Source organism: Acanthisitta chloris, unplaced genomic scaffold (genome assembly GCF_000695815.1).
Source record: "Acanthisitta chloris isolate BGI_N310 unplaced genomic scaffold, ASM69581v1 scaffold33503, whole genome shotgun sequence".
Lineage (NCBI taxonomy): Eukaryota > Metazoa > Chordata > Aves > Passeriformes > Acanthisittidae > Acanthisitta > Acanthisitta chloris.
Genome location: NW_008664828.1, coordinates 23,743 through 36,009, shown reverse-complemented (window position 1 = coordinate 36,009; position 12,267 = coordinate 23,743). Strand labels below are relative to the sequence as shown.

The 12,267-nt window shown below is 45.2% G+C and overlaps 1 protein-coding gene across 1 annotated transcript in view; it reads left to right on the top strand.

Moving 5' to 3' along the window:
• Nucleotides 1-1,645: 1,645 nt before the first annotated feature.
• The window catches only part of ALDH1A3 (aldehyde dehydrogenase 1 family, member A3), a 30,640-nt gene continuing 20,018 nt past the window's right edge, over nucleotides 1,646-12,267 (top strand). Inside the window, exons 1-4 of the mRNA XM_009071509.1 lie at nucleotides 1,646-1,750; nucleotides 7,429-7,569; nucleotides 10,094-10,223; nucleotides 11,848-11,909. Of these exons, the coding sequence (XP_009069757.1) occupies nucleotides 7,495-7,569; nucleotides 10,094-10,223; nucleotides 11,848-11,909 (267 nt within the window). The 5' untranslated portion in view covers nucleotides 1,646-1,750; nucleotides 7,429-7,494. The remainder of the gene's footprint in view (nucleotides 1,751-7,428; nucleotides 7,570-10,093; nucleotides 10,224-11,847; nucleotides 11,910-12,267) is intronic.

Here is a 12,267-nt window from a genome sequence, read left to right as displayed (position 1 = left end):
CCAGTTACGGGGCTGGGGGAGAGGAAACATTTTCAACAAAGATCTTACTTATAGAGCAGCTTAGGGCTTGTCATGGATGTGTGATGGAAACGATCTGTCCATGATTCCTTGTCTCAAATCCTGGGTATGCAGCATGAATTCCTGATATGTTATTCGGTTTGATTTCAACTCCTGGCACCAAAGACTCGGGATATGTGGTGCGATTCCCAGAACGATGCCAGTGTACGTTACATTTAAAACAGCCTGATCCCATCACTCTCGTGTTTTCCTGCTTGTAGAAACATCCCTTTCCCATCCCAAACCCTTTTCAGTAGAATTAGTGTTGAATGTGAAGGAAAAACAATGCTCAGTTTGTGAGCACATACCTGAAGCTGTAACTTTACGGTTGTGTATCTCCTGCATTTATAACGTGACCTTTTTTCAGTAGTGAAACAAAGAAAAGCTGAAGTTAAAATGTGTAAATGTTAAAACGTAGCACTTGGATAACAGAGGTAGTTTGGGAGCATTGGTGTGTTAAAGTGGAGTTAATATCTCTAACATTATATCTTTGCTTGTGACGTCCCTTGGCAACATTTTTGGCACAATTTTCCTTTTCTCGGCCTGTGTGAAACAGGTGTGTTCAGCAGTGCAGCTTCCACCCCAGTTACATTTTGGATGCTTTATGCAGAAATAGCAAAGATAAAATCCTTTCAGGAAAAAAAATCTGCCCAAGGAAAGAAAACTATGACCCAAAGCAGTGGGAATTCCAAATGTAAGAGATGCAACATTAATCTCCTGGTGGTGTGTAGAGACTCATAAACAAGATTGCAAATGTGGATGGCTTCCAAATAAAAGTACTAGCTTACAGCCACTAGCAGGCTACTAATAAAGATTACTTCATCTAATCTTCCTTAAAGTATATTTATAAAATTTAACACTGCCAAGTTAGATCACAGCGTGGATAAGATGCATGTTGAATCAATTAATTGTATATAGGTATTCATGTTCTGTTTACAGTGAGTAACAACACTCCAGTATTTAATGCATTTTCAGTTGCGCAACGCTGGGACTGTTTGTTCTTGCTCTGGAAATGCAATATTTTGAAACACTTAAATCTTGTCACAGATGACTCCAAGTGACGTGGGAGGCTTGATCTAGCCTGTGACAAGGCATGGTGGGGTAGAACTGAGCCAGTACTCATCCTCCTCTGGACGGTGCCGGAGGAGGGAGCAAGTTGTGGAGGCAGCCCAGGGCAGGATATAAACAGCCAAGCAATGTTGCACGGTGACATGTGGCTGGAAGCTCCTTTTGCCTGAACCATACAAGTTTCTCTTGGTGTCTGCTTGCTGTTTCCATGGAGATGTAGTTCAAAAACTGCCTGTTTCTCATGGTCAGATTATGGTGATGTACTGTGTGCCCCGTCCTCTGCCTTCCTCTTGCTCAAAACTAACCATGTGCATGAAGGCTTTTTCATCTGTTCTCTGGCTCAGGCTGTGGTTTGGATAAACTGTATCACAAACACTGTCCTTGTGAGAGAGTCTGAGCACACTTGACTCTGGTATTGATGGAAATTGAGGAGCCTTGGGACCTTTGACGAGCACTTGTGGGTTTTTTGTCAACGTCAAACTTTTTTTTTCTCCTGCCCATGCCCTTGCTCTTTCTTCAGATATTTATTAACAATGAATGGCACGAGTCTACAAGTGGAAAGAAGTTCCCCACCTACAACCCTTCAACGCTGGAGAAAATATGTGACATTGAGGAAGGAGACAAGGTAAGTGTTGTTGTGTTGTTGGAAAAGCAATGAAAAAGACTATTTTGTAGGAAAGCACACAGAGGAAACCTGGCTTTAAACAACAACACGTCTGACCAGACTGAGCTGGAGGTCTGGGGCACTGGATGTGCTGCTCAAGCATGACATGGGGTGGATGGGATCAATCCTGTTCAACTAGTCAGTCACTTTCCCTGTTAGGAACTGGCTGCTGAACACTGTTAGAGGAATGAGATTGAGCATCATTCTTGTGGCATAGACTGGAAGGAAGCAGCCAGCCTGAGGAAATAGCAATGGTGGTGTATGCACATTGCTGACAGGACTTGGGCCTTGTGTTGGGAGTGGTTTATACACAAGCTGCACAGCAGCCTTTTGGAGACACTGGACTGAAACTCACCCTTTTTTTAAACAGTCAACAAATAACCTGAGTGTTGGAGGGCATTTAAGCTCAGTCATGCAAACACTGACCCCTTAGTGCTGGAGATGTGGTGCTGCTTTTCCAACTGGTATCATGGGTTCTGGTCCCCTGCACAAATGTGGCAACTCCCAGTTAAAACCAAATCAGTGTCTCTCAAGAGCTTTAGTAGTCCCTGGCTGGCCCTGTGATTAGCCTGGGATGGAACTGCTTGGGTTTGGTAACAGTCTGAGGTGAGGAACAAGATGTGACACTTCTTGTCCAAAGCAGCTCATCACATATGGGCCAACTGGTCTGATCTATGGAAAAGAGCTGTCCCAAGAGCTGGCTTGTTGCAGGATGTCATGGGAAGGTGACTCACAGCTGCCCTGCTATCCCAGGGCTTTGGCAGCTCATTGCTGTGGACAGTGAGTGATGGGCAGCATGGCCATTTCTGCCTGCACCGAGGGTGTTTTTTGGTATCTAAACTTGTTCAACACTTGTCAGGGCCAATACCTGCTTTCCAGCCAGGTATGTGCCTGTGGGATCCTTTCCTAGTAGGAGTGATACTAGTTGAGCGGTGACAATGTATTTGGAGCATATAGAACCTGACCCTTGTGGAGACAGGAGCAAATTTACTTGGGAATACAAGTCTTCAGCCTGTGTGCAAGTATTGTGTAAGGCAGTTGTGCTTTTTTGGATTGCACTAAAGCAGGTTCCAAGACTTTTATTGCCAGAGGGAGAACCAAACATTGTGTGTAATTTCTTTATACTGACTGGGTAGGACACAATTGTGTTTAATCACAGTGGCATGTAAACAGTGGAGTTGAAGCTGACTCTGATGCAACTCTATTTTGATAGGCAGAAACCATGACGTTGTTATTGTTCCTCAGCTAAATGTCTCCTTGAGCAGCTACAGAGTACTATATGAGCACTTCATGCTGATTCTTAATGTCTTGGTTGAAGAAAATTTTTATGCAGAACTAAAAGGCCAGATTTGCATCTTGCCTCCTTGAAACTTGCCCCTGCCTGAATTCAACTTCTAGCTTGCAGGAGAGTCACTGTAAACCTCTCCTTGGGGCCAGTCAGTGGATGCCTCTGCCCCTGCATCCTCAGCATGGGTGGCTGACTCCTTGGTGCATGGAAATTGCAGGCAAGAATGTAAGCAAACTGTGCTTTGGGTGCTGAAAGCCTCTTCCTCCACCCTTTTACATCACATTTATTTAATTTTTTTTTTTCTCTAAGTAGGTTTTTCTGAGGGACTGAGTGGAATTAAATCTGGATCTGGAAAGTGAGGTCATGGGTGAGAAGCATCCCAAATTAGCTGTTTGGCTACTGGTGACACTTGACCAAACTACGTCCCCCGAGGCTTGTTTTGCCCTGGCTGAACATCCCCTTCTGGGTCTGTAACTCCAGTCTGCTGGAATTACTACAGGAAGCAGTGACTTGTGTTTGGTGGTGCTTTCCAGTGTCTTGTCCCCACATGCCTCCATACTTGTTGTGCTGGTCAGTACCACTGGAGGGATAGCAGTTCCTGGTACTGGCTCTGACTTCAGCTGTGCTGTGCCAGGGTTGGCTCTGCCTTTACAGCAGGCTGGAAGCAGGACTCCACTTCCCAAGCCCTGAACAGAAACCTGCCCCTCCCTGGCCATGCAGAATGTTTTGCTTAGGTGCATGTGAGGGGTGGGAATTTGGCAGCTGATATCTCAGCGATGACAATTTAGTCTGGTGCTGAAACCTGGCCAATGCTTTATGAGGCTAGCAGCAAAGGTTTCGTTGTTTGTTCTTTAGTTGCAGAATTTAAGACTGAATTATTCTTGATGGGATAGTTGAGGGATAAAGGAAAGTCTGTGTGAAGAAAAGAAGCAATGAAAATAAAATGTCAGATGCTTTAACTGAATGCTGGGAAGGTTTTCACCTCCCAGATAACAGCTTAGTGTCCAAGTGTTTGCCAGGTTGATAATGGAGAAGGAATAAGTTAATCCATTAAACTTTTGCTTCAGGGAATAGTGCAGCCCCAGCACCTTCAACCTGGTGTTACTGTGTGAAGGCAGAAATCCCTGCACCATTGTAATTTCTCTGGTGCTGTTGGTAACACATGGACACAGATCTTTTCCTTCTAGCAGCTTGCTGATGTCCATTGGGGTGAGGGGAAGGTGCTCCTTTCTCAAAGGAGTGCCCAGCTCAGCTGGCTGCCTCTGAGTGTGGGCAGCAGGTCCATGACTGTCGAGCTGGCTTGATGCTGTGGAGTGTCTGTCGTGATCATTTCTGAACAGTTCACTCTCACGTGTGGATATTTGAGCCACAGTCAGACTGTCCTACTCAGACTGTAGAGGCTGGCTGAGGTAAGACTACAGCAGACTTGCAATGCCCTCAGTAATGATTTTGGACTCTTGGGGCTGTTAGGATGCTCTTCGTAGCTGTTTTGAACTTGGGTTTAGAAGTTAGAGCAATGCAACATGTGGACTGTTTGCAGAGGGTTTGTAGGGGATCAGGCCGGAGAACCTCCTCTAATTGAGAAACTGTGACATGTTCATGCACTGTGTCAGAAAAATGCCTTTTCAAAGACATGCACAGTGGAGGCTTTTTGAAGTTGGTAGTTGAATTGAGCCAAGCTGTTCTCCACTGAGTGTCCTCCATCCCTGGCACATTTCCTCCCTGGCCAGACAGAAGCAGAGTGAGACTTCTTTGTAGGTGTTTTCCCCACTCACAGAGCCAGCAGGGTAATGGTCTCCACTGTGCTCTGCAGCCTGAGGCAGGAGAGAGGAAGAAGGGGCAGGAGAGAAGAAAGGAGCAGGGATGAGCAGGGCTGGAGGCAGAGGAGGAAGGTGAAGGAGGTAGTTTAGAACAAAGAACAGTATGAGTTTGTTCAGGGGGGAAAGGTATGTGGTTGTGTAACTGGGGGTTGTATCACAATGCAAACACCCAAGGTGGGTATGAAGGTTTGCAGGCATTTCCTAATGCTGCAGTGCTTGATTTTGCAATCTTAGTATTCTCTTAGTGAAGCTTTTTATGTAATACTCAGTAAATCTGTTATAGATCCGAACTGAGCACCAGGATGCACAGATCTCCTCCTTGTGATTTTGTACACCACAGTGTGTTCCTGGCACCTTGACAGTTACGAGTCTCTTTGTCACGCCTTGTGCCTACCTATTGCAACATGCCTGCAATGAACATGCCATTCAGACTCCCCTAATGCCTAGTCATAACAGGATGGATTAAGAATGGCATTTCAGCCTTCCTGAAGAATTTCCTTGTTTTTGCTGGTCTCTCAGGCCTTTTGAGGCTGTGCAGGCTCACAGGATCTCACTTGGTGGTGCTACCCTGAGGGTGTTTAAGGAAAGCCTGTTCGCCTGTGTGACAGTGAGTGTCGTCTCTGAGCCGCTATTTGTACCCAGCATGTCTGAGAACAGAGGCAAGAATGAAGACAGCTGCCTACAGGAGCTGCAGCAGAGCTTGTGTGCTCCCATGTTCAGAGGATGAGGAAGATCTAGGCACACACTGAAGTCCTCTGCCCACACAGCCATCTCACTCCAGTTCTGTGAGTGCCAGGGCGGAGTGAAGTCCTTCAGTACTGAGGGCACGCTGTGCTGTGGCCTGTGCCACTGCAGACCCAGTTCCCTGCAAGTCAGTTCTCCCAGCCTGGTCACAGAACTAATTAGTTGCTGCTCAGGGAAGACTTGTTTAAGCCTGGCACACTTATGTTCCTTTGCCTGCTTTGTCACATAAAATATTGCCTTCTTTCAGCTTGAGTCTTCATTTCAATAGGCAGGAGGGGGAATACATAAGTGTGCAGTGACTGGTGGTGCCTTCTGGCTTTTGTGATGTGCCGGTTTGAATCCAGATCAACTCAGGTGGAGCAAAGGCCTGTTGTGCCCATGGGTGATGGGCCCCTGGCAGGACATGCCTGCCTGTGCTTGGTGGCTCCTCACCACCTCTGCCTCACCTTTGCTAGTCCAGAGCCATTCTGCAGCAGCACAAGTTTCCTCCAACGGATCCCTATCAGTGCCCGTCCAAAAGGGTGGATTTCTTTCCCTGGCAGTATAGGTCAGACTATTTCATCCTCTTCTTGTAAAGTAAAGGAGCCAAATTCAATTTAAGGTGCCGTTGCCTTGGGTGATGACTTGCCATTTCGACCATCAACTTTTGCTGTAAGAAGAAAACATGTCCCCCTATGACACTTTTCTTGGTTGACCACCACACATCTCCCCATGGCCAGACCTTGTTGGATCAGTGCAGAGGTTTACTTGCTAATTGTATCCAGATGAGACTTGAGATAAGACTTAAATGCGAGCAACTGGTGAAGTCCTGTGAGGAATGATCAAGACCTGAAACCCTCCCTCCCTTCCCACCCCTTTGAGCCATATGTTGCGGTGAGGTGCAACTTCTCCATCAGCTGAAGTGAGGCATGTGCTGTGCCAGACCTTTTTTTAATCTGTCCAAAGCTAGGGAGAAGTGTGCTTTATGCATGCTTGGGGTACAGCCTTGGCCTCGGTGTTCCCATTGATTCCATTGGACCATGAGGTTGCCCTTGGCTTCGTGTTTTTAATCAGTGTATGTGAGATGAAGGGAGTAGTCCAGGCTATGCTGTGGCCAGAGCAAGTGCATGGCTGGTGATGCGGGAAGAGAGGTAATTTGCTGCCCACCTGAGTAGTAACTTGGGTAAACACAGTTAGATTTGGTCCAGAGGGTGTGGAAGCTGTTGGGAGGAAAAGAGAGAGTGGCACTAAGTGCATGTAGGGGAAATGCCTTTGTCATAGCACTGAACAGCAAGTAAAAGTGTTCTGGAAGTGTGTTCTGGGATCTAAGGGAGCTTTTCAGTGTGTTATCTGCTATTTCCATGTGTTCCAGTGGGACTGAATGGTGGGATCTGAGCTCTGATTGTTTCCTAGGATAAAACCTTGATCTCATGGGGGAACTTTCCTGCCTACACTTGCTTAGAGGAGGCTGATTCCTGCAGACCAGTGGCCTGTCGTGCTTGTTTCTCCATCCTGTGCTGGCAGACACATGATTCTGGATTATTTTATAAACAAATCAGTTAAATAAAATTGCCCTTGAAAGACCCTATTGGTACTTTGACCTCAAGGTTGTTTATGAGCCCAAGCTAAACCTAAAATGTATTCCAGGCTTGAATTCAAATCCAGGAGTAAAATGGAAGTGATTTTGTCAGACAACTTGGTTTTGGCCACCTCAGCATCAACTCAGAAGCAGCCTGAGGGGGGTTCTGTGCCATTGTCCAGCTCCTCCCTTGTAACCTGAGGTTTTCTTGTGTATGTGGCTGCTGTAGCCTGATGTGGATAATGCAGTGGAGGCAGCAAAAGCAGCATTCCAGAGGGGTTCTCCATGGAGACAGATGGATGCCCCAAGCAGAGGACGACTCCTGCACAAACTGGCTGATCTTCTCGAGCGCGACAGAATCATCCTGGCAGTAAGTACTGTGAGCAGTGGAACACCTACAGCAGTTGGCTGATAACTTGGCTCCATTGCTCTGGTGCATCCATATCTACCTAATATTTTTCTTTTCTCTCCCTTTATGAAGGGCACAAGAGTCTATACGGGAGTCATGACTCTTTCTCTTTTTGCAGGATGATTTTAGGGGTCTTAGAAGTCTGCTAGTTCTTCTATATAGTTGATTTCTCCAAAACTTTAACTAGTTATTGAAGTGATTACAGATATTAGCACTTAGATTTTCAAAGCAATAACCATATTTTCTTAGTTGAACAGTCAGCAATGTTCATAGCTGTCTCCCAGGTCTTATCTTAAAAGAAACCAAAACCACCAAACAAATAAACAAAAAACAAAACAACAAAAACCCCCAAACCACCATAGCTGACTCAGTCCTTCTTTATTTAAAAAATGCAAGGCTAGTTTGACTTCTGTACAAATTCCTTCCCCTAAAATGGGGGGCTGGAAAGAATCTTTTTCTTGCTGGATATCATCCGAAGTTTTAAATCTTATCTTAAAAGAAACCAAAACCACCAAACAAATAAACAAAAAACAAAACAACAAAAACCCCCAAACCACCATAGCTGACTCAGTCCTTCTTTATTTAAAAAATGCAAGGCTAGTTTGACTTCTGTACAAATTCCTTCCCCTAAAATGGGGGGCTGGAAAGAATCTTTTTCTTGCTGGATATCATCCGAAGTTTTAAATGTGTGTAAGTCTGTTTCTTTTCCTACTGAATGTACTGGCTCAGGAAAAACTCTTTATAGCCATGAAGCTGTGTTAACTTGGACTTCTGCACTGAAGAACTATTGCTAATGATTCCATGATCCTATCCTGGAGGAGTCCTGCTGGTGCAGAACAAGGGGATAAGGACCCAAGTTAAAACATGCTGTAGTTGGTAGAAGCCTTTATACTCCACAGGCCTTGCACATCTCTCCAAATCACACTCACAGATCCTCAGCGTAGAGCTGTTGTCCATCCATACATAAGCTCTGGCATCTGAGCACTCGCCAGTTGAATGCTGCACTTTTATCTTCAGGGGAATGGCATTTATATCATTCTGTGCTGTTAGATGTGCAAGTTCCTGTGCCAATGTCCTGCTGAGATCCATGGGAATTAACATGCATAGGATGTGCTGAGGAGTCTGTACTTACATGACTGCTTTGAGCTGGGTCTCTTTCTCCAATGCAGTGTCCCTCAACCACTCAACAGCTTTCAGCTTCAGCAGGGCAAAACCAAAGCATTCAGATCTGAAGACAGTTTTGGCCAGCAAATAAAAGGGGGGGAAATATATATGTGTGTGTGTGAATAAATTCTGTTCATTTTCTGCTGACTTTTTGATGTGACTTTAGAGGACTTTCCTTTTTCCATAACCAGAACACTCATTTCAAGCTTTCTGTTGTCCTTCTAGTCTGGGAGGGCTTGTTTGGCATTGCTGTTTTCACTGCAGAAAACCAGCCCTAGCTGCCTTGGCTGTGTGCTAAGTAATGACTTATAAAAATCAGTTGTTTTAGCAGACATTCAGTGGATAACAATCCTAGTCATTCCAAGAGGAATGTCTGTTCAAGTGCTGTTTGGACCCTAATATCTGTGGAAGATGACAGGGTATGACTTCATATGTAAACAAAGATGTTTCAATCTACCAAGGGATAGTACTTCCTTTATGGATGTGCTGGCCATTTGCACCAATATCCCATTTAATGACCTGAGTGGAGAACAAAGCATTCCCTGAGCTAATGTCCAGAACAGTGTGAAGGACACAGGCTGAGCCTGGACTTTGTTCAGAGCTGCCCAACATCAGTGCAGCTTCAGTGGAGCAACTTGTGCCTTGCCTTAGTCTCAGGCCAGATCTGAGCCCAAAGGTTGCTTTACCAGAACTCTGTAAAAGTGTGTTTTCAATCATTGGACAAAAGAGGCTTTTCAGAGGTTGAGTTTAGGGTTATGAAGTAGAAAAAAGAGAGTTTCAAATAAAAGAGAAGTAGATCTGACTGATTTCAGTGACACCATCTGGAATCCAGAACATCTGCGTTGGAGGGGCAGTTATGGTGAAGTCATGACACACACATTCTTTCTGACCAGTGCCCCAGACCACTGTCCTGTGTCCCACCCACAGCCATGCTCTGGGGCTTCTGGAAGGTGCATGTTCAACATAGCCACTGAACAAAGCAACTCCTGCAAGCATCAGGGTCTAGTCTCCCTTCTGCCTTACTTGTATTAACAAGCTTTGTTCCCTAAACACAATCATAGAATCAAACAGGTTGGAAAATACCTCCAAGATCACCAAGTCCAACCCTACCGTGGCTACTAGACAGACTGTGGCACTAAGTGCCACATCTAGTCTCATCTTGAAAACCTCCAGAGACAGTGAATCCACCACCAGAATGAGAAGGACACTCCTTGTCTGTAGAACAAAGCAAAATGAAGCTGAGAAGGAATTTCTCTAAAACCACTTTTTTAAAGAAACAATATTAACTTGTCTAACAGTGCATGCAACTTGTTTTTTTCAGACTCTGGAAACAATGGACACAGGAAAACCTTTCCTGCAAGCTTATTTCATTGACCTGGAAGGCTGCATCAAAACACTTCGATATTATGCTGGATGGGCTGATAAAATTCAGGGCAGAACTATCCCAGTGGGTAAGTTCCTTTAGATCCAGTTTCAGAGCTGGGATGGGACCAGGCTTGGGGGGGTGGGAGGGAGATCCATGGAAAGGCTAGTTTCTGAAAGCCTGAAAAATAGCCTGCACTTCCTTTCTATCTCAGGATGCATTTTAAACCCGTGTGTTTCAATATTGAAACTAATGGGAGAAAAATGTAAATGCCTGGATAGATCTCTGACAAGTAATGGATGGGCTCTTCTGTTGCTTTTCTAACAGAGAAACCTTTTTGGTTTTAAATCCAGACTAATTTTTAAAGAAAGAAACCCACACGTTATAGGAGAATTAATTACTAGGTATCACTGCAATGAATTAAGATGCCAGAGAGTGTAAGGATGGAGACAAAGGCAGCAGAGCTTGTGCTGTTCCAGGTGCCACAGGGATGTGGCAGAGGGTTGATGTAGAATCCACCACTATCTCCCACCTCACTGACATTACTGCATCCCTGACAGTGCTGGCTCAGCTGTTCAGAGAGATTGTGTAGTGCTTTTTCTTAACTTTTATTAAATAGGAGGTCTGGAATGTTGACTCCCCTCAGGAGCCAAAGCACTGAGCTCTTGGAGGGACCCTGTCAAGTTTTCTGAAGCTTGAAAGAGGTTTTCAAAACATATCCTAGGCTGTAGAGCCAGAGCAGTCACACAGAGAGACCACTTGGTTCAGCTAGAGAAGTTCAAATATGGTTTTGGGGAGAACAAGCTAAGACAGTGGACATCCATGTGGCTTGATGAGCAATATGGTGTATTTTCAAATTCAGCCTCTTTTGTTGCTGCATGTGGGTGATCATTCAGGCTGCATGAAGAACAGGCACTACAGACAAAAATTAGTCTCCAGCTCTGAAGGGCTGAGTCAGTTCTGTCTGTGAAGGCAGCAAAGGGAGCCGTGTCAGTCATATAAACTGAGATCTGTCACCCTCATTCAGAGTAGTGTAAAGCTTTGCCTGCCTGGACACTGCTTGTTTGTCCTGATTTGAGATCACTTCCAAAAACTGTCGTTAGAAATGTTCATGTTCTCTGTCAGATCTTCCCAATGAAACTAGGTTTTCAGCAAGAATGAATTTGAAAGGCAAATGTCCTTTCTGCTTTCTCTTTGAAAGGGAAACAGCAGTATTTTAAGATGAATGGTATTACTTTAGTCCCAGAGTTTCAGCTTTTTGTGATTTCTTTCCAGAAGTGCAATTCCTATTACACTGAACATGATTCCTGCACAAAATGGGATTTAAAATCTCTCTGCCTCAGGGAGGCAGGTGCTTTTCTGCTTTCAGTGAGACACAATCTGAATGAAATTTGTGCTTGCTCTTCAGTGTGGTAGGGAGTTATCCTCCCCTTAGCCTCCACACAGGGAGTTTGCAGAAGGAATTGAACCTCCGGTTTTAAAAGGCTCCACTGTGACCATGAGCAGTGTTTGGCTTTCGAGCTGACACTAGACCTGTTCTCAAAGAGATCTTCATCTGCCTGGCATGTCCCAAAGGCATGAGTGAAGATGAACAGATAGAGAGTTCTTTGTGTAACATGGTTCTCGTTCTGTCCCCAACCTATTAGTGTGCAGTTATCACATCCAGTCAAGATTTTGACTCTTTTGTTGTCTTTTATTCTCTTGTCTTGCAGATGAAAATTTTGTCTGTTTCACCCGGCACGAGCCGATGGGTGTCTGTGGAGCTATAACCCCAGTAAGTGACAGTGGAGGTGCCCTGCACCTCCTGTAGAGCTGGAAGAAGTACATGTGCACTCCCATCTTACCCTGCAGCCGTTTGCTCCCTAGTTAAGTACAGCTGTTCTGCAGGGAACTCCCATCTCAGTGGCCTGATGTAGTTTCTTGTTTTACCCCCATGCCAATTGCTCTTGGCAACAGAAGTCCTCTGCAGTGGAAGGGTGGGTCTCCTAATCAGATGCTCTGTTCCTCTCTGAGGCTGACACCAGTCACCAGAGACCAGTCAGAGCTCTCTGACTCTCGCACTGCCGGGACAACCATCTCGTCATGACGTGTGCTGGCTTCTTGCTGCCTTGTGCTGATGCATAGTTTGGGGT